This window comes from Nerophis lumbriciformis, linkage group LG22 (assembly GCF_033978685.3).
Source record: "Nerophis lumbriciformis linkage group LG22, RoL_Nlum_v2.1, whole genome shotgun sequence".
NCBI lineage: Eukaryota > Metazoa > Chordata > Actinopteri > Syngnathiformes > Syngnathidae > Nerophis > Nerophis lumbriciformis.
Window position 1 is genome coordinate 9,569,796 of NC_084569.2, and position 27,634 is coordinate 9,597,429.

Below are 27,634 nucleotides of genomic sequence, written 5' to 3' on the forward strand. Positions count from 1 at the left end.
TAGACAGACAACATTCACACTCACATCCACACTCTAGGGCCAATTTAGTGTTGCCAATCAACTTATCCCCAGGTGCATGTCTTTGGAAGTGGGAGGAAGCCGGAGTACCCGGAGGGAACCCACGCAGTCACGGGGAGGACATGCAAACTCCACACAGAAAGATCGAACCAAGACTTCTCAGGACCTTCGTATTGTGAGGCAGATGCACTATATATATATATATATATATATATATATATATATATATATATATATATATATATATATATATATATATATATATATATATATATATGTATATATATATACAGTGTTGGGACTAACGCGTTACAAAGTAACGCGTTACTGTAACGCCGTTACTATCGGCGGTAACTAGTAATCTAACGCGTTATTTTTTATATTCAGTAACTCCGTTACCGTTACTACATCGCAGTATCGGCTAGAAACTGAGAAGATCTGAGTGTTGCAGCGCTGCTGAAGAGGCGACAAAAAAGAGGCGCGCCGCGCGCTGTCTGTGTGTACGTGTGTGTGTGTGTGTGAGTGTGTGTGTGTGGGAGGGGGCGTGTCTGTGTCTACTATCAAGACGTCATGGCGAACCCCGAAGCCGAGTTTCTTAAAATGGAGATATTTTCAGTACGTTTCTTTTATCGACCACAAAGAAAAGAACATTTTAGTTGAATGTAAGTTTCAAATATGCTGAAACAGCTACAAAAACAACATGCTTCGACGAAGCTAGTAAAGAGACACACACTTCACCTCCACCTCCAACAGCGGCTGGATTTTAATGAGGCACTGCACACTGAAGGTACACACACTCTGTCAATTCTCTTATATACTCTTTCATTTTAGACTTTTAGAGTGTTTGATTATCACATCACTCTAAATGTTTAGACTATAAAGTTCACAAACCTAAAGAGGGATACTAGTGGGCCAGGCTAATATTTCCTTTTCTCTAAACTAAGTGGGGAAATGTGTAGAGTGTTCTGGGCTTCAGACATGATTTTATTTCAGAATTCCTTGAGAAAACGCCTGGTTAGGCTTTATGTATGTAGTGTGTGCCTTTCTTGTTTTACAGCTATGTTGTTATTATACTGTTTGTTACTTATGTATGTTAAGTTGCAGCTATTTAAAATAGTTTTGTCAATTTGTTCTGGTCTGAAACAAATTGGCCCTTTGAAACATATCTTTGTCTTTGTGTGTTGTATGTAGAGCACATTGCTTAGCAGAGTTCAGTGATGCAAATGCATGTCAAGTTGATCAACAGATTGTATTATTCTCCAGTGCAATAACAGTACTAAAATGAAGGCTAAAAGGGCATTAAATGGGGCCTTAAAAAAAAAATATATATATATATATATAAGTAACTAAATAGTTACTTTTCACAGTAACGCATTACTTTTTGGTTTAAGTAACTGAGTTAGTAACTGAGTTACTTTTGAAATAAAGTAACTAGTAACTGTAACTAGTTACTGGTTTTCAGTAACTAACCCAACACTGTATATATATATATATATATATGTATATGTGATAGTGATAGAGTGATTGGAGCACATACTTGTTGGTCACAAAAAACATTCATGAAGTTTGCTTCGGGCAGCATGGTGGAAGAGGGGTTAGTGCATCTGCCTCACAATACGAAGGTCCTGAGTAGTCTTGGGTTCAATCCCGGGCTCGGGATCTTTCTGTGTGGAGTTTGCATGTTCTCCCCGTGACTGCGTGGGTTCCCTCCGGGTACTCCGGCTTCCTCCCACTCCAAAGACATGCACCTGGGGATAAGTTGATTGGCAACACTAAATTGGCCCTAGTGTGTGAATGTGAGTGTGAATGTTGTCTGTCTATCTGTGTTGGCCCTGCGATGAGGTGGCGACTTGTCCAGGATGTACCCCGCCTTCCGCCCGATTGTAGCTGAGATAGGCTCCAGCGCCCCCCGCCACCCCAAAGGGAATAAGCGGTAGAAAATGGATGGATGGATGGAAGTTTGCTTCTTTTATGAATGTATTATGGGTCTACTGAAAATGTGAGCAAATCTGCTGGGTCAAAAGTATACATACAGCAATGTTAATATTTGCTTACATGTCCCTTGGCAAGTTTCACTGCAATAAAGCACTTTTGGTAGCTATCCACAAGATTCTGGCAAGCTTCTGGTTGAATTGAAACAGCTAAATTTTTGTTTCATCTGACCACAGATATTTCCTCCAGAAGGTCTTATCTTTGTCCATGTGATGTCAGATGAAACGAAATTTGAGCTGTTTGGCCACAATACACAGCAATATGTTTGGAGGAGAAAAGGTGAGGCCTTTAATCCCAGGAACACCATAACTACCGTCAAGCATGGTGGTGGTAGTATTATGCTCTGGGCCTGTTTTGCTGCCAATGGAACTGGTGATTTACAGAGAGTAAATGGGACAATGAAAAAGGAGGATTACCTCCAAATTCTTCAGGACAACCTAAAATCATCAGCCCGGAGGTTGGGTCTTGGGCACAGTTGGGTGTTCCAACAGGACAATGACCCCAAACACGTCAAAAGTGGTAAAGGAATGGCTAAATCAGGCTAGAATTAAGGTTTTAGAATGGCCTTCCCAAAGTCCTGACTTAAACGTGTGGACGATGCTGAAGAAACAAGTCCATGTCAGAAAACCAACACATTTAGCTGAACTGCACCAATTTTGTCAAGAGGAGTGGTCAAAAATTCAAGCTGAAGCTTGTGGATGGCTACCAAAAGCGCCTTATTGCAGGTAAACTTGCCGAGGGACATGTAAGCAAATATTAACATTGCTGTATGTATACTTTTGACCCAGCAGATTTGGTGACATTTTCAATAGACCCATAATAAATTCATAAAAGAACCAAAATTTCATGAATGTTTTTTGTGACCAACAAGTATGTGCTCCAATCACTCTATCACAAAAAAATAAGAGTTGGAGAAAAGATTGGAAACTCAAGACAGCCATGACATTATGTTCTTTACAAGTGTATGTCAACTTTTGACCATGACTGTGTGTATATTAGAGATGCGCGGTTTGCGGACACAACCGCGGAGTCCGCGGATTATCCGCGGATCGGGCGGATGAAATAAAAAAAAAAAGATTTTATCCGCGGGTCGGGTCGGGCGGTTGAAATAAAAAAAAATTAGATTTTAAATAGATTCAGGCGGGTGGCAGTTAAACCAATTCGGAAATATATATACATAGTTAAATGTTGTTACCCACATACGAAAAACGAGCAGGCACCTGCAGCATATGCCACAACAGAAGAAGAAGAAAAAAAGAGATGGACACTTTTACGGACCGGAGAAGGGACGCCTCGCCGGGGTCCGGGACCGAGGCCCCTTCCCCCGAGAGGGCCCCACCGGGAGCCGTAGCTGAGGCGATCCGCGAGAAGGGCCCGACGCACGTCCAGGGTCACCACCGCGCCCACCGCACCGACACCCCGCCTCGTCCGCCTTCGCCGCGGCCGGCGTCACGCGCAGCAGGTAAGCAGCTTACCTGCCCGCCACCCCCGTGGCCGGGGGCTCGTAACAGGGGTCACTCCGCGCGCTCCGCCCGCGCAGCTTACCTGCCCGCCACCCCCGTTGCCGGGGGCGCGTAACAGGGGTCACTCCGCACGCAGTGCGCTCACGAAAGGGGTGGGGCTCACCCTGGTGAGACGAGTGGGCCACTTTTGGTAAGCAGAACTGGCGCTGCGGGATGAACCGAACGCCGGGTTAAGGCGCCCGATGCCGACGCTCATCAGACCCCAGAAAAGGTGTTGGTTGATATAGACAGTAGGACGGTGGCCATGGAAGTCGGAACCCGCTAAGGAGTGTGTAACAACCCACCTGCCGAATCAACTAGCCCTGAAAATGGATGGCGCTGGAGCGTCGGGCCCATACCCGGCCGTCGCCGGCAGCGAGAGCCGCGAGGGCTAGGCCGCGACGAGTAGGATGGCCGCCGCGGTGCGCGCTGAAGCCTCGGGCGCGAGCCCGGGTGGAGCCGCCGCGGGTGCGATGGACATCGCACCTCCACGCGCTTGGAGGTGCGCTCAGCGCGGCTCCCAGATGATTGCGCACTGGTGTGCGTCTGGGCCGTGACAGCGTGGCACGCATTGAATGTCTCTGCTGCATTGGATCAGTCTCCTTTCTTTAACAGGCAAAAGCTTTATAACCTCACTAATGCCTTGCATCGTCTATATTAGATATATAACAACGGGCGGGTGGCGGATGGCGGGCGGGTGCGGTTTTGATTAAATGTTAGATCGAATGGATGGCGGATGGTTGACGACTTTCTGATGCGGTTGCGGATGAAATAATTGCCTATCCGCGCATCTCTAGTGTATATATATATATATATATATATATATATATATATATATATCACTTAAAAAATACAATTAATCCAAATGCTGGTAAATTTCCATTTCTTTATGACTCACCCAGTTGCCAGTCGGGGGGCATGTATAACGTGCCTGGAGTGGGCAATTGCGACGCTAAATTTGCATGTGCATAAAAAAACGGCTCCCAAACAAATGGGTTACAAATGAGATTCGGTTCTCATCCTTCACTTAAAATACCCGTTCAAAAGAGTCAGTTTGTTCGCGAACGTCATATCTCTGCTTCTGCGCATGCGCCAAATCTAACAGGTGTTCTTGATGTCTCCCCCCCAAAAAAGTAAAGATGTTGACCTAATGTATCCCCGTTTACGTCTATATTTAATATATTTGTCAATTTGGTTAGTTTGACGCCGTCGAAGCAACTTTTTAGTGGCAAGTGGACATTATTTTTTCGTCGTGTTTTTCCTCGTCGCTTATCCAACACGATGCTAACACGCTACGTGAAGCGTGTCAAGTCAGGTGAGAAGCTAGCATGTACTTTTATGATAAATGTGCTTTTTTTTTTTTGGACAAAGACCTCAAAATGCTGTCTGATATTGTCACTTAATTGTGGTTCAAAACGAAACCTGGAGGTGCTTCGGTGTAATTAAATAGGCTGACCATATTGTGAAATGCCAAAAAGAGGACACATATATGCGTGCCAAGTTCGGGACCAGGTGAACATTTTTTATTTTTTTTTAGTTTAGTTTATTTCGAACATGAACACACTTACATCATAATACATCACACAATTTCATATCATTTAATTTTACATCATGCCCGAAAAGGAGTAGGAAGAAGCAAAGCTTATTTAATCCTACCCCTTTCCCACTTCAAAGCGTTTACAAATATATAGAATCATTTACTGACCTTTTTATATAATAAAATAATATCTATGAATTAGTATACAACAGTTTTGTAATATGTAATTAATTAATTAATTCAGTCATTATTAACATACTGAGATGAAGAAGATATTTCTCATAATTCTTCTTCTTTGTACTCTGTAAGCACTATTATTTTGAACAACCTCTTAAACTGGATCATATCAGTACAATTTTTAACTTCTTTACTTAATCCATTCCATAATTTAATTCCACATACTGATTGGCTAAAAGTTCTAAGTGCATATAAATGTTTTAAATTATTTTTTCCTCTAAGGTTATATTTCTCCTCTTTAGTTGAGAAGAATTGTTGTACATTCTTTGGTAGCAGGTTATAGTTTGCTTTGTACATCATTTTAGCTGTTTGCAATTTTACCAAATCACAGAACTTTAATATTTTTGACTTAATAAATAAACATTTGCCAATGATACTCGAACTTGCTTCATAAATAATATATTTATTTAAATAAAGCATTTTTTCTCCTCTGTTGACAGCAGTGTTGGTGCTAGGAATGTTCAAAATGGGGTCCCAGGGACCCCATCAAGTCATAAAAATGGGGTCCCACAGTAAATTTTTGGGGTCCCACTTTTTTTGTAAGCGTTTTGAAAAAAATATATAAACGTATTCATTCTCCTGTTATATCTCACATTCTATATTGTGTTTTGGAAAAAGGTTGTCATACCTAGGGATGATGTTTGATAAGAAATTATCGAGTTCGAGCCTATTATCGAATCCTCTTATCGAACCGATTCCTTATCGATTCTCTTATCGAGTCCAGATAGGAAAAAAACACAATATTTGGTTTAACAAAAGCTCAAATTTATTATATAAGAAAAAAATAAAATCTAATAAATAAATAAATATTGACTGTTACCCCCCTAAAAAAATAAAATAAATTAAATAAATATTGACTGTTGTTACCTAAAGTATATTAAGTGGGATTTTTCAGAAAAAAAAATATATACAGTAACACAAAAACAACCTGTCTCTGTGATCACTATAGGTGTATAAATGATAATATAGTGTTAAATAAAATCAGTCCCTTGGGCACAAAACTTAAAATAATACAGCTCTCCAAAAAGTGCACTTCTGCTGCTATTTGACATAACTGTTTGTTATGATGCTTTGACATTTTTGCACTTTATTTCTTTATTGAAAGAAAATTCTATGAAGACAAAAGTTGTTTGCAAATGTGGTTACAATGCTAAAAAATGGAAAGTTAAAGCTAAAAAAAGAAATACACTTTATTGAGTTAACAGTACAGTGTTTCCCACAGGGCAGGCATCTATTTGTGGTGGTGTGGTCGGGGGGTGGGGGGTGGCGGCGGCAGCGACGATGACCAAGAAGAACGCGGAGTTGGAATATAATTACAACACTTTATGTACATATTTATATACAGATTTGAACAATTAGTTATTCACTGAAATATATTTATTAATTGTGGTTCTTACAAAAAATATATCTTATAAAAGCTAAAATGTCTCTTAAAGCTCTGCCCCTTTAATTAGTGCATACTAAATAATTTAACTTTAGCCTACTACTACAACCATATTATTTACCAGCAACATAAAGTGAAACAGAGGCAGAGGTGTATGTTTTGTCGTGGTCCTCTCTATAAGGCACATAAGAATATAAATTAGGACCCTTTTTAAGAGAAAAGTGCATTTCTGATCTGACCCTGCTTTATTTTTCAGTGTTTGCTGAGTCTCACCTGTTCCCTCCGCCCTAATTTTTCTACTTGCCCGACTTCTCAAATCTACTTGCCCCAATATTTTTACTTGTCCTGCCTAGGTTTTTTTCTGGCTGTGTAGTGCTCATGGCTTATATCTTACTAAAATCCTTCCCGTTGACTATTTACAACACTACACAGTATTTATTATTATTATTATTATCTATAATTACATTTAAATGGCATTGCATACATGTAAAATTAAATGCTATTTCACATTATTTGACCAGTAGCAGTTACACCCATCTGAACAGGTCAGCCACCTGTTTAAAGCCCGATCACAGTTGAAATCTTGAAATGAAGGACCTTTAATGGCCAAAACATTAACCTGGACAACATTTTAACAGCTGCTTGGCTCAGATTTTATTCTTTTCATTGCATTCACATGCTGCAGTGGACAGTGGACAATTTAGCTTCAGTCCATGTGTGTTTATTGACAACAGGGTTATAACCTGGACACGTTAGCTCGTCGGTATTGTAACACGTGCGTGCGTGCGTCTGCCCCGGCGCCCGAGTCAAACAGCGGCGGTGTTAATGAAGCAGCGTCAGGCTGCTCACCGTCAGTGAAACGCTCGGTGAAATCGCGGATTAACGTTAAATATATGACGAGCCGCGAGCGATGCAGCTATAACATATCTACCTATAACCTATATTACCCTCGTATTTTGATCCCGTCCGTCTTCGTCTTCTTCGTCTTCTTCTTCTTCTTCTGGCCCACCAGGTGAATTAAGTGCTATTGGCGGAGTTACAATGCATAGTAGGCTACAGCCACCTACTGCACCGGAGTTGTAACTACAAGGTACATTCACAGACAGAGTCCCATTGCTTTTATGAGCGGTCGAGCGAGTCAAAAGCCGAAAAATCCATTTGTGGCGGACATAATTCTTTCGTGGCGGGCCGCCACAAATAAATGAATGTGTGGGAAACACTGCAGTATTTCTTTATAGGGGGAAAGATGTGATGTTATGAGCTAGGCTAGGGAATATAACAACTACACTACCCAGCATGCAATGGGAGTGACGAGCATGCGCGGTAGCCCCGAAAAGTGTTGTTGCATGTCGCCACCCGAGATAAAAATAGCAATACTATCATTTGAAGTGTGAAAGAAGTCCTAATAGTACGAGAGAATGAGGTTATGAGCACGCTGTGAAAGTAAACGTCAAGAACTCAGCCAACACGCCTCGTCTGCATTATTTATAATTAGACAGACAACACATATACAGTGTGATTTTTGTTTTGTTTACAAGGAAAGAAAAACTAAAGTTAAAAAAGGGAGATCATTATGTTGTGTGTATATATATGTATGTGCTGTGGTTGCTTTAAGAACGTTGCGACAGCTGCCGTAAAGGAGGTGCGTTGCTAGCCTGGTTGCTATGTTTCCGGTTGGTCGTAAAAGTGTTCATGTGTTTGTACCCTGCTCAAATCTCAGTAAAGTTATTCATTGGATTATACCTTTTATTTTTAACTTTATTACACCTTAGAGCGCTTTTTCCGGTCCATTGTTTTTCCTGCTTTCCCTATCTGCGCCTAATGACTGAGCTACGTGACGTCATTTCTTGTGATGTCTCAAAGGGCATTTCTGGTCGGGACGGGATTCGTTCCCAGGGATTCGAATAAAGAACCAACTCTTTTTCTTTACTATAGTGGTCTCGATAACGGGTACCGGTTCTCAAAAAGGGATTCGAGTCCGAGGACTCGGTTCTTTTCTTATCGAACAACAGGGAAAACCGGTTTTGAGTATCATCCCTAGTCATAACCGTTACTTAATTCATTAAAAAAAATAATAAAAAAAGAAAACAAATGTGTATACATATGTAAATGTATTCAGTTATAAACATTTATTCACTTTCTTCTTTCCTTTATGGATCTAAACTTTACCACTGCTGGTAGTTTTTTCTATGTTTTTATTTAATAAGTTGTAGGTGTATTTATTTCAGTATAAAAGTGTAAAGTGTTTTGCTTGGGTCATGAAATGATGATAATGGTGTGCCAGGGCATACATACATTTTATATTTAAACGCTTAAATCTCTGGAGTCTACATCAACTTCAGATCTATCCCTCATTTCAAAATGTTTTAGTTTTTTTTATGTTGTTTTTTTGTTTGTTTGTGTTCCGCCCTTTTTTGTCAAACAAAACTATGTTTTTAATGGCAAACACACAAAACATGCAAAATCTTCCACCAAAACTTTTTTTCAATGTGGAATATTTGATATGAAGTAATGGGAACCTTGGATAGGTCAATAATTCATAATAACATTGATTTTGATTCAATATTATGTTTTTGAGCAATGACAGTTTGAAAAAAACCAAAAACAGTTTTGTTTTATTAGTCAACATTGCAACTTTTTCTAAATTACATTTCACTTTTAAGCTTTTTTATTTTACTTTTTGTTTATTTTAATAGTATTTTTAGAATGTGCCGTGGGCCTTTAAAACATTAGCTGTGGGCCGCAAATGGACTCCGGGGCACACTTTTGACACCCCTGCTATAGATAATAAAAAATTAAATCTGATAAATCTATGGATAAAAAGCAGAGCCTGGCGACGCATGCACGTTTATCATAACTCTCTGTCTCTCTCTGTCTCTGCCCCTCCCTCACCAATGCTGCTGTGCGCACAATTTTTTTTGTTTTCAACCCCTTCTTAACCCTGAACGTACATTGAAAATACACGCAACCCTAACTCAAAATGCCGGACATTTGAGGCATTTAAGAAACTCCGCCCGGACAGTCCCGCAAAAGAGGACATGTCCGGTGAAACGAGGACGTATGGTCAGTCTAAATTAAATGTTTGTGGCTCATACACACACGTCTCTTGTTTAAGCATCGTGTTGCTCCCGTGTGTGTTGGTGGTCATTTTGTAATGTCTGTCAAACACTAATACAAATAGACGGAATAGAAAGTGAAAGAGTAAATGAAACCTCATTTCTAGGTGTAATCATTGATGATAAAATGAACTGGAAATCTCATGTAAAACATATTCAACATAAAGTAGCAAGAAACACGTCAATAATGATTAAAGCCGCCCGAATGCAGCTGAGATAGGCTCCAAAAGTCATCAATTTTACTTTTTGAAACCGATATCGATAATTTCCGATATTACATTTTGAAGCATTATCGGCCGATAATATCGGACATCTCTAGAATGAAGTAACGTTTATGACAACTAGGGATGTCCCGATCCGATATTTGGATCGGATCGGCCACCGATATTTCCAAAAAAATGCGTATCGGCAAGGCATGGGAAAATGCCGATCCAGATCCAGTTTAAAAAATACTCCGGTCCGTGTTTTCCAACGCACCGATTTAAATAATACATTCCACTTTTCTGCTGCTCCCTAATTTCCGTTCCGCATTTTCCAGCACACCTTCAACACATTCACAGGTCTGTGGATTCTCACGCAGTTGCTTTTAGCTGCTGGCATTACACGACAGGCTCTTCTCACTCTTTCCTGTGTCTGTGCTTCTCACAGACAGCAAGCGCACCTTCTTACACACGTCACATACTGTCACGTCATACGTCACATACGTATACGCCCTCTCCCAGCAGAGAGCGAGGTAGCAGCATGGCTAACGTTAGCTGTGATGCTAGCGCAGCCGCTAAGGTTCAAGCGTCCTCTGCGCACGGCAAATCTATGCCACGCACAAAATCAAATAAAAAAATAAGCGCATAACAATTTTCGACACACGGACACGACAGAGAAAACAGTTTTCGTCATCATTGTTCAAATATTGTAACGTCTGTCGAGACGCTTATCTCCATTCGGTGCCACACGTCCACACCATCAAAATGCCGAGGCAAACATTTCCACATCAACACCGTATGAAGAAAATAGTGATTTTTTTAGTTGTGATCTCCTTCTCTGCATGAAAGTTTAAAAGTAGCATATATTAATGCAGTATGAAGAAGAATGTTTTAATGTAGACATAGATTCATCATACTGATGTGATTATATGCATCAAGTGTTCATTCAAGGCTAAGGCAAAATATCGAGATATACATCGTGTATCGCAATATGGCCTTAAAATATTGCAATATTAAAAAAAGGCCATATCGCCCAGCCCTAGTTCAATGATGCCATTTCTGTTTGTCATGTATAATTTTGTCTATTTTGTGTTTATCCTTGAATAAACAGGTCAGTTTCTTGTTACCAACCATTGTGTATTATTCAAACTCCCCTAATTCAGCTGGCTAGTTGTTATCAAGAGTACTAAAACCCTTTTCAACATGATTCTGACAACTAAGTAGGCTAAATAACTTTAAACTTTAATACATGCTCGGATAGGCCAGTATTGGTCAGTATCGGTATCGGTCAGTATCGGTATCGGATCGGAAGTGCAAAAACAATATCGGTATCGGATCGGAAGTGCAAAAACCTGGATCGGGACATCCCTAATGACAACCTTTTTCCAAAACACAATATAGAATGTGAGATATAACAGGATAATGCATACATTTATCATTTGTTTTCAAATCATTTACAAAAAAAGTGGGACCCCAAAAATGTACTGTGGGACCCCATTTTTATGACTTGATGGGGTCCCTGGGACCCCATTTTAAAGAATTCTAGCCCCAACACTGGAGTATATTGTGAATAAATTGAGAACAGGAAGTGAACAAAGGTTTTAGCAACTGCTATGTGAAGGAAAAGGGGTAGGATTAAATAAGCTCTGCTTCTTCCTACTCCTTTTCGAACATGTTGAATAGAGAAACTGGAAATTGTGACGTATCATGTCGTATGCAAGCATGTTCCAAATAAAGTCAAACTCAAACTTGAAGCATGCAGGAATGTGTGTTTATTCACACACACAAAAATGACAGTACAGATTGAAGGAGGCTCAAATACAAGCGTTTCCGGCCATGCCTAAGTTGTCATTTTTAGATCATGTTTGGTTTTCTTTGTTTTTTGCATACTTCTGGTAGGATGGGTTGAGGGGGAATAAAGCAAATGTCAGTCTCTTGTTTCCTGTCTAACCAGAAGTATTTTGTTTCCCCAGCTCTGAAACGGTCATTTGAAGTGGAGGACACCGATTCATCCACGCACCCATCACCCCTCTCCCGTCGGACCACCAACCCCCTCCGCTCGTCCGTCTCCTCCGCATCCAGCCAGAGGAGTTATGACCTGATCTCCCGCAACTCCGACTACTCCTCCGCCAAATTATCGCCCTCGGATTCCACCAATCCGCGCTCCCCGAAAACCGGCATGAGGCGCATGGAGTTATCAGGGGCTCGCAATCCCGACGCAGCTTCTTCTCGCCGCACAGAAATTTCCATTGAGGTCTCCTCCAAGCAGATTGACAACTCGCCCAGCGCCGGCATCGCCCGCTTCGGCCTTAAACGACCCGAGGTGGGTCTAGGTAGTCGGAGCACCCCACCCGACGGCTCCCCTAATTCCATCTCAGGCTCCACGAATAGGCGGATGGAACTCAGCGTGACACGGCCGAATGAGCCGCCAGCACCCCCCAGGAGGATGGATGCCCAGCTCTCCTACGCTCCGGTCTCTCGGATCCCCGAGCCTCCTCAGAGAAGAGCGGACCTCCCGCCATCCAACCTGGAGGTAGCGAGGAGGCCGGAGATACCATCATTCCGACAGCCAGATGGTATGGTGCCTGATGCTGCTGTGGAGGACATCAACCACCCGCCTTCTGCACCCAGCGCACCTCTGCCGTCCCTTGCAGAGAGCCGGGTGGAGTGGGTGCAGCCCACTGTCACAGAGACCCCCACGACCAAACCCACAGAGAGTGAGTACCTGCTGTTTTAGCACGTTTCCTTTGCATCATGTTGACAGATTTAATTTGAAAAAGCAATGCAGTATATATTTAGTTTTTATTCGGTACAGTGGTATCTGCACTTACCATTGACCCACCTTATTTTTTTTTTTTTAAATACGATCTGTCTTTCGGCAAATTTTTCCAAGATTTATTATACATTTTGGGGGCCTCGACCCAATTAATGGCATTTCAGTTCATTTTGTTTAGGGAAAATTGATTTGAGCTACGAGTATTTTCATATGTCACTGAACGAATTAAAGGGGAACTTCAAATTTGGGGAATTTTGCCTATTCCCCAATGTAAGACAAGAACACTTTTTTATACATTCTAATTTGTAATATATGGCAAGTAAAAGGTGGCTGTAACAACTAGAGATGTCCAATAATGGCTTTTTTTTGCCGATATTCCGATATTGTCCAACTCTTAATTACCGATTCCGATATCAACGGATACCGATATATACAGTCGTGGAATTAACACATTATTATGCCTAATTTTGTTGTGATGCCCCGCTGGATGCATTAAACAATGTGACAAGGTTTTCCCAAAATAAATCAACTCAAGTTATGGAAAAAAGTGCCAACATGGCTCTGCCATATTTATTTATTGAAGTCACAAAGTGCATTATTTTTTTTAACATGCCTCAAAACAGCAGCTTGGAATTTGGGACATGCTCTCCCTGAGAGAGCATGAGGAGGTTGAGGTTGGCAGGGTTGGGGGGGGGGGGGGGTAAGGGAGTGTATATTGTAGCGTCCCGGAAGAGTTAGTGCTGCAAGGGGTTCTGGGTATTTGTTCTGTTGTGTTTATGTTGTGTTACGGTGCGGATGTTCTCCCGAAATGTGTTTGTCATTGTTGTTTGGTGTGGGTTCACAGTGTGGCGCATATTTGTAACAGTGTTAAAGTTGTTTGTACGGCCACCCTCAGTGTGACATGTATGGCTGTTGACCAAGTATGCATTGCATTCACTTGTGTGTGTGTGAAAAGCCGTAGATATTATGTGATTGGGCCGGCACGCAAAGGCAGTGCCTTTAAGGCACCCCCCCAATATTGTTGTCTGGGTGGAAATTGGGACAAATTCGGGAGAATGGTTGCCCCGGGAGATTTTCGGGAGGGGCACTGAAATTCGGGAGTGAGGGTTGGCAAGTATGACTGGGAGACGCAACTGCTCTGTACTTCTCCCTACGTCCGTGTACCACTCCGTACAGCGGCGTTTAAAAAAAATCATACATTTTACTTTTTGAAACCGATACCGATAATTTCCGATATTACATTTTAAAGCATTTATCGGCCGATAATATCGGACTGCCAATATTATCGGACATCTCTAGTAACATTAACTAGCAAGTGGTGTTTTTGTGTATTTTTTGCTTTGAAAAATGTAACTTTGAGCAAGTTGCAAACAGCACCTTTAGACTCTCGTTGTCAATAATGATCCCCAAATATGTTTTGATAGCAGAGCATTTATTTGAGTTGTGAGAATTCTTCTCTGGTCTGTTCTCCCATTTTATTTACCATTTTTGTCTGGAGATTTTCCATATTTTGAAAATGCAAATGTTGATGCTTGTCTGACCCGCAGCATTAGACACACAGAATAAAAGTGTTTGTGAACTCCCGTGACACAGCACAATATGCAGCTTGACAAAGTAAAGATATTACAAAATGAAGCAGGGCTTTCAGTGCTTTTGTGGCGATGTCTGCATAGTCCACCCTGACTTTAATCCAGAATGCGAGGTTAGAAGTTGGTTGAAACATAATTTTAAGGCCTCAATTGTTTTGAACTTCCACCAGCTGATCATCTTCTTGCATGTTTAAAGTTGAATCCCTTGTCTTGTTTACACCTGGGTTGCTGATTCATTAAATTCCCGTCAGTAGGACCTTTGTGCTTGGGAAGTAAAGCAAACATAAGACAGGTGATCACTTACCAACTGGGTGAATGAAGCCTGAATCTCTTCCATAGTCCCTGCTAATGTGTAAAACATGTCAATACTTTCTGTATTCACTTCACTCTGGAGGATTGTATTTGGCTTATTTTGTCAGCTTACGTAACCGCGCGCAGTGCTGGAGGAGGTTTGATCAAGTGCGATAGGTTGAATCACGGACAGAAGTAGGAGGTCTTTCAAAATAATACCCGGAATACAAAAAAATGGAAGTGAATTCTTTGCAGCCCATTCCAAACACGTCCGCGTTTTGACGGATGTGGACCACTGGTTTGGAGTACCTAAAAATTAGAGATGTCCGATAATGGCTTTTTTTGCCAATATCCCGATATTGTCCAACTCTTAATTACCGAATCCGATATCAACCGATACCGATATATACAGTTGGGGAATCAACACATTATTATGCCTAATTTTTTTGTGATGCATTAAACAACGTAACAAGGTTTTCCAAAATAAATTAACTCAAGTTATGGAAAAAAATGCCAACATGGCTCTGCCATATTTATTTATTGAAGTCACAAAGTGCATTATTTTTTTTAACATGCCTCTAAACAGCAGCTTGGAATTTGGGACATGCTCTCCCTGAGAGAGCATGGGGAGGTTGAGGTGGGCGGGGTTGGGGGGGCGGTAGGGGGCAGAGAGGGGTGTATATTGTAGCGTCCCGGAAGAGTTAGTGCTGCAAGGGGTTCTGGGTATTTGTTCTGTTGTGTTTATGTTGTGTTTACGGTGCGGATGTTCTCCCGAAATGTGTTTGTCATTCTTGTTTGGTGTGGGTTCACAGTGTGGCGCATATTTGTAGCAGTGTTAAAGTTGTTTATACGGCCAGCCTCAGTGTGACCTGTATGGCTGTTGACCACTTGCATTCATTTGTGTGTGTGAAAGCCGTAGATATTATGTGATTGGACCGGCACGCAAAGGCAGTGCCTTTGAAGGTTCATTGGCGCTCTGTACTTCTCCCTACGTCCGTGTACCACTCCGTACAGCGGCGTTTTAAAAAGTCATACATTTTACTTTTTGATACCGATAATTTCCGATATTACATTTTAAAGCGTTTATCGGCCGTTAATATCGGCAGTCCGATATTATCAGGCATCTCTACTGAAAATGGCCATTTTTGGCTGTTCATGGGTTCGTCCATTCTGTGTGGGTCTCGGAATTCAGTGAATATAAACTACTATATTATACATAAAGACAATATACATATATACAATAATAATAAAAAAATTTAACCAAAGAGCTACTATGATTATATTCAAATGACATTACAGCAGAACAATGTTGTGGTGGTTTGTGATGTACAAAAATTCAGAGCAGCCAGATAAGGTGGCTCTGACTCAGTAGTTGTTCATGGCCTTGGGAAGACACATTTCAGACAGAAAAAGAACGGAAGTCTGGGTTTCTCTTGTGTAGTCTGTTGCCCCATGACCCTGGATAAGCGGAATAAGGCCATGTCCACACGAACACGGGAGTTTCAAAAACACATATTTGGGGTTAAAACAATCTCCATCCACACAAGTGTAGTTTCGATGTCTATGTCTACACACAAACACACACACCTGCTGTCATGCACATTTGGTCCAATCAGAAGCTTGAAAAAGCAGCAATGTCTGACTATTACGCCTCTATTATGTTAATTTTGATCATCTTTAGACGTACAATGAGATGTACATTATCTTTAAAAGCAGCCTGCACGTACACACAGAATCCTGGTAACATTATTAAAGGGCGAATGCGCGTCTGTGCTGCTCAAACCCAACACTCATAGAATTAGAACATGTTCAGCAACATGGTGATGTATTATTACATGTGCAGTGAAGTGTACATTATTTCTAACATCAGCGCACATTAACGAAACCCTTTTGCATGCTTGAGTGCCTATATAAAGTGCACTGAGGTGCGTGTACCTCTGCAACACTCTCATGGAATTATAAAGCATTTAATCATGGATATAGTGATATAGTACATGTGTAATGAAGTGACTTAAACTTAGACAAACTTTAATGATCCACAAGGGAATTTTTTCGACACAGTAGCTCAGTCACAAAGGATGGAAAGGATAATGCAGGTATAAAGTTGACTAAAAATGTACCGTAGTAGCAATATAAAATATAACATATATGTAATATTTACATATTATATATACAGTATATGATATATACTGATATATTATATCATATATAACATATACAATACAGTGTTTCCCCCAGAATTTTTTTTAGTTAAGGTGGTGTCTCTCCAGGGGGAAGGGAGCGTCGCCCGGGTAACTCGGCCTGTCGCCATCACGTCTCGGGGTTTGAACTCACAACCTACCGATCTCAGGGCGGACTCTCTAACCACTAGGCCACTGAGTAGCTGCGTGTGGACAAGAGGCCTAAACCGTATTTTTCCGTATAAGTCGCACCGGCCGAAAATGCATAATAAAGAAGGAAAAAAACATATAAGTCGCACTGGAGTATAAGTCGCATTTTTGGGGGAAATTTATTTGATAAAACCCAACACCAAGAATAGACATTTGAAAAGCAGTTTAAAACAAACAAAGAATAGTGAACAGGCTGAATAAGTGTACGTTATATGAGGCATAAATAACCAACTGGTATGTTAACGTAACATATTATGGTAAGAGTCATTCAAATGACTATAACATATAGAACATTCTATACGTTTACCAAACAATCTGTCACTCATAATCGCTAAATCCCATGAAATCTTATACGTCTAGTCTCTTACGTGAATGAGCTAAATAATATTTGATATTTTACGGTAATGTGTTATTAATTTCACACATAAGTCGCTCCTGAGTATAAGTCGCACCCCCGAAACTATGAAAAAAAAACTGTGACTTATCGTCCGAAAAATACGGTATGCGTTTATTAAAGGGGAACATTATCACAATTTCAGAAGGGTTAAAACCATTAAAAATCAGTTCCCTTATTTTATTTTTCGAAGTTTTTTTCAAAATTTCACCCATCACGCAATATCCCTAAAAAAAAAAAAAAAGCTTCAAAGTGCCTGATTTTAACCATCGTTATATACACCCGTCCATTTTCCTGTGACGTCACATAGTGATGCCAATACAAACAAACATGGCGGATGGACAGCAAGGTAGCGACATTAGCTTGGATTCAGACTCGGATTTCAGCGGCTTAAGCGAAATTGAAGAAGAAACTGAAGCTATTGAGCCATATCGGTTTGAACCGTATGCAAGCGAAACCGACGAAAACGACACGACAGCCAGCGACACGGGAGAAAGCGAGGACGAATTCGGCGATCGCCTTCTAACCAACGATTGGTATGTGTTTGTTTTTAAGTGTTGTAATGTTTTTAAGCTAAATTATTGGTAAACACAGTTTATGAATAATAATTTACCTAAAACCGCGAATCATGAATAAAGTTTTCATCAATTAATATATTCTGTAGACATACCCTCATCCGCTCTTTTTTCCTGAAAGCTGATCTGTCCAGTTTTGGAGTTGATGTCAGCAGGCCAGGGAAGCTAGGGTCGATTTTCTTCTCTTGATCATCTTCGGTGGCTTAAGGGATGGTAGAAGCGGTGTGAGCCAAGACATCCAGGGGGTTTAGCTCGCTCGTCTGCGGGAACAAACTGCTGCCATTGCTTGCCGTGCTACCGAGGTCCTTTGTCCCTGAATTGCTCACACACTCCGGCAGATTAAATGGGGGTCTGGCGGCAGATTTCTTTGACTTTATCGTTGGAAATGCATCTGCTTTGAGTGTCGCAGGATATCCACACATTCTTGCCATCTCTGTCGTAGCATAGCTTTCGTCGGTAAAGTGTGCGGAACAAACGACTGACCATTTTCCTCGGCTTTCCCCACACCCTCGTATTTTGAACAACATTCGTCAAATTTCTTGCCACTTTCGCATCTTTGGGCCACTGGTGCAACTTGAATCCGTCCCTGTTTGTGTTGTTACACCCTCCGACAACACACCGACGAGGCATGATGTCTCCAAGGTACGGAAAACAGTCGAAAAAAACGGAAAATAACAGAGCTGATTTGATTCGGTGTTTGTAATGTGTTTGAAAATATGGCGGATTGCTTCCTGATGTGACGTCACAACAAAATTCACCCATTTAGAGTTCGGAAATAAGTTTAAAAAAAATATGGTCTTTTTTCTGCAAGATCAAGGTATATATTGACGCTTACATAGGTCTGGTGATAATGTTCCCCTTTAAGTATCTGTGTTCATGTGGACATGGCCTAAGATTGAAGAATGGATACCATTTTAAGTAGGTTGGTCACATTCGAGTAGTTGATGGTGACCCCTTGACCGTCTCTTATCACCACTTTCAGAAATAATTATGCACTTTCATGCACATTCCGGGTGTTGTTGACAATTATTCACCCACACACCTATTTCTTCTTGTTAGTTCCTTGACAAAATAAGTTTGTATTTTTGGGTTCGGTTTGTTTCAGAACAAGTATTAATTCATGTTCATTGCACTTCCTAAGGGCTTTAAGAGTTCCACAACTTTAGTTGATTTGAGCTGTTTCAATCCTCGTTATATTTGACTGAGTCATCTTCTTGTGTGCTTGTGCAGCGCTCCTTTCCGGAGACAGCTGGAGCTCACTTGTTGTGTTGTAACAAGGCGAAAGCCGCCAGAAGGTGACACATTCCAAATCTGGAAGCCATAAAACAGTCGGAACGCCTCCAGTTGAACACTGTTATGCCGTTTTCGCCCATCTCGTTTGCAAACAGAATAACAGGGCTGGCTAAATATGTAGAGCTTAGTCGTGAGGATGAAATAAAAAAAATGTTAGCTCATGTTACTCCCTGCTTGGTTGAGCACAGTGAGGGAAAGAAAGAAACAAATGGAAAAGCATGTGAGAAAATAACTGTTATGTCCTGTTTGTAAGTAGAAAACCAAAAAAGGCAAACCTGTCACAGTTGGTCGTAAACAACAACATACTTTGGCTGTGTTTCCTCTACAAGTACACATTACTGGCTGTACTTTATTTAGGCAACTCCTTTTGACAGCGCTTTCATTTTTGTCCTCCCAATATGACTTGTAGTATTGTTTGTAGAGATGTCCGATAATATTGGACTGCTGATATTATCGGCCGATAAATGCATTAAAATGTAATATCGGAAATTATCGGTCTTAAAAAAGTTAAATTCATGACTTTTTAAAACGCCGCTGTGTACACGGACGTAGGGAGAAGTACAGAGCGCCAATAAACCTTAAAGGCACTGCCTTTACGTGCCGGCCCAATCACATAATATCTACGGTTTTTCACACACACAAGTGAATGCCATGCATACTTGGTCAACAGCCATACAGGTCACACTGAGGGTGGCCGTATAAACAACGTTAACACTGTTACAAATATGCGCCACACTGTGAACCCACACCAAACAAGAATGACAAACACATTTCGGGAGAACATCCGCACCGTAACACAACATAAACAGAATAAATACCCAGAACCCCTTGCAGCACTAACTCTTCCGAGACGCTACAATTTTCAAGGACATTAATTAATTTCAAGGCCATTAATGAACAAAAACAAACATATTGCTTTTTTTTTTCTTTTTTTTTTTTCATACAAACAATTAGAGATGTCCAATAATGGCTTTTTTGCCGATATCCCGATATTGTCCAACTCTTGATTACCGATACCGATATATACAGTCGTGGGATTAAAACATTGTTATGCCTAATTTTGTTGTGATGCCCCGCTGGATGCATTAAACAATGTAACAAGGTTTTCCAAAATAAATCAACTCAAGTTATGGGAAAAAAAATGCCAACATGGCACTGCCATATTTATTTTGCCCACCTCAACTTCCTCATGCTCTCTCAGGGAGAGCATGTCCCCAATTCCAAGCTGCTGTTTTGAGGCATGTTAAAAAAGAAATAATGCACTTTGTGACTTCAATAATAAATATGGCAGTGCCATGTTGGCATTTTTTTCCATAACTTGAGTTGATTTATTTTGGAAAACCTTGTCACATTGTTTAATGCATCCAGCGGGGCATCACAACAAAATTAGGCACAATAATGTGTTAATTCCACGAATGTATATATCGGTATCTGTTGATATCGGAATCCGTAATCAAGAGTTGGACAATATCGGGATATCGGCAAAAAAGCCATTATCGGACATCTCTAATTGTTTGTATGGAGAAAAAAAAGAAAAGAAAAAAGAAATATGTTTGTTTTTGTTCATTAATGACCTTGAAATTAATTAATGGCCTTGAAAATGGTCTGGTCAAAATGTTGCACAGATTTTGTTGTACAAAGAACCACCATTACGTGTTATGTAGACCACAAAGAAGTGTTTTAAATGTACAAAAAAAAAAAAAAATCATGATATAACACCCCAGAATATCTAATCCATCATCCAAAAGATGGCGCCATAGCACAAGCAATAAAACAACCTCTTAGCCTTTATGCTTGTTTTGTTTTTTTAATAAAATGTTTTTAATTCTAGCCGCCAGCGAAGAAAAATCCATAAATTAGCCACAGGGTTTAACTGTAGTAAAAAAAAGTTGTGGCTTATAGTCTGGAATTTACTGTACGGTATGTCCATTTGGTGAAATACAGTAAACGTTTTTTTCATTTCATTTAAAAAAAAAAATTTTTTTTCCGTTTATTTATTTCAGGCAATGACATAAAAAATAATAATTAAAAAAAAGTACAAAGTTGACAACACATAATAATATCAATTAATATAGTGCAAAAGGTAATGTATAGTATGTAATGCATGATTGTCCAGTTTTTCCTGAAAATAAGTGGGAAGTAAACGTTTTTAGATATGGCATATTCTTGCATTGACATTATATGAAAAATAAAAAAATTATAGGTTGTGCGGCTTTCGTTCATGAGCTTTTTTAAACAAATATAGACCCCAGAACAGTTTGGATGACGTTTGTGGTCAAGTCAGTCCGACCTATAGAGTCTTAAACTTTGGGATTCAGCAACAGACATGGCTGTACGTTCTGCTTTTTCACTACAGTAGGAAGGGGATACACATGGCCCCATTAGTGGCGGTTTACCTGACACATGAAACGTGAAAAGTTGAGGGGGGTGCATTATCCACTTTAGTAAACTGTTGACTATTTTAAAATGTGTTTTGTGGCAATTCCAACTTTGCCCACAGTGTCAGTTGCTATGTGTGGTGGCGCTTTCCATCATTTTCAGCAGACTGCATTGCAAAATGAATAACCCCCCCCACCTTCCTTACACACAAGATCCACCCAGGAATGTGGCCATAGGAATCCCTTCCCCACTGTAGGTGCACAGGTGGATGTATTAATTTAAGTTGAAGATGTATCTAAATTTAAACAAAACTTCATATCTGAAGCTGAGCAGATGTGCAGAGAGTTAATATAGCGCTTGCATGGTCTGTTCCTTTTCCCAAAATCTTACTCTGGTTTTATCCAATTTTCATGGATTTATTTTAGGAGTAAATTACGAATGAAAGGGTTGAAATCCGTACTCCCACAAGTGTTCCCGTTTTATTTTTTATAGCAAAATCTCTGTTTAGCAGTTGAGTAGTAGAAATTTCTTGTTAAAACTAGATGAGGCCATTCCTAAAGGAATTGTGTGTGAATGCTCCAATGCTGAAGTTGAACTGAAATCTTGGAATTTTTTTTTAGAATAGTTGAAGTAGAGCACACAATTCCCAAACAGGCTGAATATTTTGAAGTTGGAACAGTTTGAATCGGATGAAAAATGTGGGAGTTGTGGAACTTTGAAGAATGTCCCATTCATTTCGATAGGAATTTCCCCAAAATTTGGGAATTTGGGGAAAAGCGAGAATTTTTTGGAATATGGAAAAAACTTGAAGTCTGAAGAGTTGAAATGGTTGGTGTTGAAATTTTTCAAATCGGTCGAGAAATGTTGAAGTAGTAACATGTTGAATTGAGAAATGGAATTACGGAATTGCTGGAATTTCGGCAAAACCGGGAATTTTTCCAGTTAAAAAAACAACTTTGTTTTTTGTCCTGATTAAGAGGAATGTTTTAACGGTGGAACGGTTGAAGTGGGTTAAAAAATGTGGGAGTAGTCAGAAAAAAGGGCGGAAAAAGGAATTCTGGAAAATCCTGGAAATTTTTTTAACTTGGAAAAAGAGTAGTTTGAATTTCCAAGATAGTGGATTTTTTTTGAAGGTGGAAAGGTATGAATAGGTTGAAAAATGTGGAAATGGTGGAAGTTTGAAAAATGGCCAATATATTTTAAATGGGACATGTCGCGGAAAACCTGGAATTCTGGGAAATCTGGGAATTTTTGGAATTTGTCAAGGGAAAGCCCGCGATTCCCGATTAGGCTGAACAGTTTGAAGTTTGAACGGTTTGAATCGGATGAAAAATGTGGAAGGTAGAGCGCGCCAAAATCTGGAGAAGAAGAAGAAGAACTAGAGGAATAATAAATAGATGAATTTTGCTTTGGAGCATTCACACAATTAGGATGTTACGTTTTGGCAAGGCTGGCGATTGTATAGCCTAAAAAATTAAATGTGGCTAGGGTTGCAAAGGGTTGGAAAGTTTCCGGAAATTTACAATGGGATTTTAAGCTCGGGAAGTTTGGAAATTTTGACAATTTTTTGATTATTCAAAGTTGGACACCGTCCATCTTATTCGGTATAATAAGATGAGAACCTTGCAAAACACTAATGCAATGTCACACACAGATATAAATAGTCAGCTAAACAAGTGGAGTAGTCTTTTATTATTTTATTTTATTTTATTTTATTTTATTTTACTGATGGACAAATGAATAGAAATAGGCTAGATGAATAAATGAACAGTCAATCAGCATGCTAAATCAAACTATAACCTACATTCTTGTATGACAACAGAATGGCTAGCAGAACAGAAGGCAGAGGAAACTCCACGTTTTGATTTAGTATTTGCTTGTTGAACTTTACAGATCACAAAAAAGGTAAATTCGGATCGCTAACGTTGTTAGCATACATGAATGGGATTTAACATATAGAAAATTATCATCACGGCTAACAGAGAAATATTTCCGGTTCATTACTAGACTGTAGTGGTACATAAACCTAGTTAGCTAGAGATATTGGCCCCAAAATAATTTAACAAGTACAGGAAGAGCTAGCTAGCTTGAGTGGAAGTCTGCTGGAGTAGCCTACAGTCATATAGTAACAAGCAATTACACCTCTAATAAACTCAAATACCATAGATTAAAAATATTTACCCCAGTGGGAATTATCTGGGCATGTGGAACTCATTACCACCAGACCTTCGTAACTTAGACTCAATATCCCTCTTCAAATCAAGACTCAAAACACACCTATTCCTGACTGCTTATTCATTGTAAATCTTATCGATCTTTGTTGTTTTTATCCAATGGATTTTATTGTTTTGATTTTGTACGGTGTCCTTGAGTGCCCAGAAAGGCGTCTTATAAGTAAAAATGTATTATTATTATTATTATGTGACGGCAGTAAGTCGGACACGTTTCCGGTGAGGGTTGGACTCCGCCAAGGCTGCCCTTTGTCACCGATTCTGTTCATAACTTTTATGGACAGAATTTCTAGGCGCAGTCAAGGCGTTGAGGGGATCCGGTTTGGTGGCTGCAGGATTAGGTCTCTGCTTTTTGCAGATGATGTGGTCCTGATGGCTTCATCTGGCCAGGATCTCAATTTACCGGTCGATCTACGTTCCCATCCTCACCTATGGTCATGAGCTTTGGGTCATGACCGAAAGGACAAGATCACGGGTACAAGCGGCCGAAATGAGTTTCCTCCGCCGGGTGGCGGGGCTCACCCTTAGAGATAGGGTGAGAAGCTCTGTCATCTGGGGGGAGCTCAAAGTAAAGCCGCTGCTCCTCCACATCGAGAGGAGCCAGATGAGGTGGTTCGGGCATCTGGTCAGGATGCCACCCGAGCGCCTCCCTAGGGAGGTGTTTAGGGCATGTCCGACCGGTAGGAGGCCACGAGGAAGACCCAGGACACGTTGGGAAGACTATGTCTCTCGGCTGGCCTGGGAACGCCTCGGGATCCCCGGGAGGAGCTGGACGAAGTGGCTGGGGAGAGGGAAGTCTGGGCTTCCCTGCTTAGGCTGCTGCCCCCGCGACCCGACCTCGGATAAGCGGAAGAAGATAGATGGATGGATGGATTATTATGTGATAGAGGAATGCACAGTGAAGGGTTGAAATTCAACTGAATTTGCATCAGGTTGTTTTAGCTAATAACCATGCTGCAAGATCTAGCATGTTGAATTCAATGTTTGTTGAATTCAATGTTTATTCCCATGAATTCCCGTTAATTCCCATATATTCCCGTTAATTCCCATGGAAAATTTCCAACTTTGAATATTTCCGGAATTTTGCAACCCTGAAAAGAATGGCTGTAAAATGAGGGCCATTAATACTTAGTGTGTTTTCCTGACAGTGGTTGTAAAATACAAAATGCTAAAACAGCAGCATGGTTGTTCTGTTACTGGCAATGATGAGCAGTTTCATGCAATTCTTCTCTTTAGCTTAAACAGGACAAGATCTAATATGTTAACTCATTTATTTTGGGTCTGGAACTTCATTGTTGTGCTGATGTGTTTGATAAGATGTTTTTGCTGGCAAGAGGGGACATTTTTACCATCTTTAAATAGCACGTAGGAATGAGGAGCGGGAAGTGCGCAATGGTGCTTGCGAAATGAGTGTCTATTCATAGAATAACGACGCTTGATAAAGTAAGTCTCAGGTGTAGTGAGACTCACTCGGCGAGATAAGATAAGAGTATCACAACAACCCTTCTGAACATTAGGTTTATATGTAAACTGCGTCATTGCATTCACATTATCAGATTACACAGACGCCACCTTTTGTTCAGCGGAATCTTTGTTTTCGTACTCCCCGGTTTTCGCAAGGCTAGTTTTTTTTGACCAAAATTATCGCCATAAATATGTCTCGTTTTCTGTGCAGTGTCTCTATCGCTACATTTTGGGCCTAACAAACTTGAGAGATATCTGGTGTCTAATCAGACCCTTAAAGGGGAACATAATCACAATTTCAGAAGGGTTAAAACCATTAAAAATCAGTTCCCAGTGGCTTATTTTATTTTTTGAATTTTTTTCAAAATTTTACTCATCACGCAATATCCCTAAAAAAAAAAGCTTCAAAGTGCCTGATTTTAACCATCGTTATATACACCCGTCCATTTTCCTGTGACGTCACACAGTGATGCCAATACCAACAAACATGGTGGGTAGAACAGCAAGGTATAGCGACATTAGCTCGGATTCAGACTCGGATTTCAGCGGCTTAAGCGATTCAACAGATTACGCATGTATTGAAACGGATGGTTGTAGTGTGGAGGCAGGTAGCGAAAACGAAATTGAAGAAGAAACTGAAGTTATGAGCCATATCGGTTTGAACCGTATGCAAGCGAAACCCACGAAAACGACACGACAGCCAGCGACACGGGAGAAAGCGAGGACGAATTCGGCGATCGCCTTCTAACCAACGATTGGTATGTGTTTGTTTGGCATTAAAGGAAACTAACAACTATGAACTTGGTTTACAGCATATGAAATACATTTGGCAACAACATGCACTTTGAGAGTGCAGACAGCCCAGTTTTCATCAATTAATATATTCTGTAGACATACCCTCATCCGCGCTCTTTTCCTGAAAGCTGATCTGTCCAGTTTTGGAGTTGATGTCAGCAGGCCAGGGAAGCTAGGGTCGATAGGGGGTTTAGCTCGCTCGTCTGCGGGAACAAACTGCCGCCATTGCTTGCCGTGCTACCGAGGTCCTTTGTCCCTGAATTGCTCACACACTCAGGCAAATTCAATGGGGGTCTGGCGGCAGATTTCTTTGACTTTATCGTTGGAAATGCATCTGCTTTGAGTGTCGCAGGATATCCACACATTCTTGCCATCTCTGTCGTAGCATAGCTTTCGTCGGTAAAGTGTGCGGAACAAACGTCCAATTTCTTGCCACTTTCGCATCTTTGGGCCACTGGTGCAACTTGAATCCGTCCCTGTTCGTGTTGTTACACCCTCCGACAACACACCGACGAGGCATGATGTCTCCAAGGTACGGAAAACAGTCGAAAAAGCGGAAAAAACAGAGCTGATTTGACTCGGTGTTTGTAATGTGTTTGAGAAAATGGCGGATTGCTTCCCGATGTGACGTCACGAATAATAGAAAGGCGTTTAATTCGCCAAAATTCACCCATTTAGAGTTCGGAAATCGGTTAAAAAAATATATGGTCTTTTTTCTGCAACATTAAGGTATATATTGACGCTTACATAGGCCTGGTGATAATGTTCCCCTTTAAACGACTTTTCAATAAACTAGGTGTCCACTCCTCTTTCTCACCGACAGCTGTGTCTGTGCAGTATGACGTTTTATTTTTGCCTCATTGTTATTCCAAACAAACGAAACTCAAACTGCACACATTAGGCTTAATTTGTGCAGAAATTAGTCATTGATACACAACTTTCGCGATGTTCGACTACTTGCATGCAAGAGTCGTGTTTTAAAGTTACTTGTGCCGATCGATCAGCCGCCGATCAGTATCGAATTGTTTTTTGTGGAAAAATATGTGATCGAACATTACCGAAAGCCTTTAAATAACCACAAACGCTGATCCTCTCTAGCTGACAAGCGGCCAGTTGCTAATTCTCCGCTCCTAATTTTAATCACCTCCATTATTGCATTTCTTCATATCCAAAGTATCATTATCAAGTAGAGATGTCCGATAATATCGGCCTGCCGATAAATGCTTTAAAATGTTACATCGGAAATTATCGGTTTCAAAAAGTAAAATTATTGACTTTTTAAAACGTGGCTGTACGGAGCGGTACATATCTGGTAAAACACGGACGTAGGGCATACTTGCCAACCCTCCCGATTTTCCCAGGAGACTCACGAATTTCACTGCCCCTCCCGAAAATCTCCCGGGGCAACCATTCTCCCGAATTTCTCCCGATTTCCACCCGGACAACAATATTGGGGGCGTGCCTTAAAGCC

General features: G+C 40.6%; 1 protein-coding gene across 5 annotated transcripts in view; it reads left to right on the forward strand.

Annotated features, from left to right (window-relative positions):
- Positions 1 to 27,634, forward strand: part of septin9a (septin 9a) — a 194,462-nt gene that overhangs the window by 92,690 nt on the left and 74,138 nt on the right. For 4 of the 5 annotated variants that reach the window (XM_061974298.1, XM_061974297.1, XM_061974301.1 and 1 more), the window contains one exon: positions 11,960 to 12,703. In XM_061974298.1, the coding sequence (XP_061830282.1) occupies positions 11,960 to 12,703 (744 nt within the window). Of the gene's footprint in view, positions 1 to 4,568; positions 4,828 to 11,959; positions 12,704 to 27,634 lie in introns of those variants that run through there. The other variant, XM_061974300.2, reaches the window with a different exon arrangement.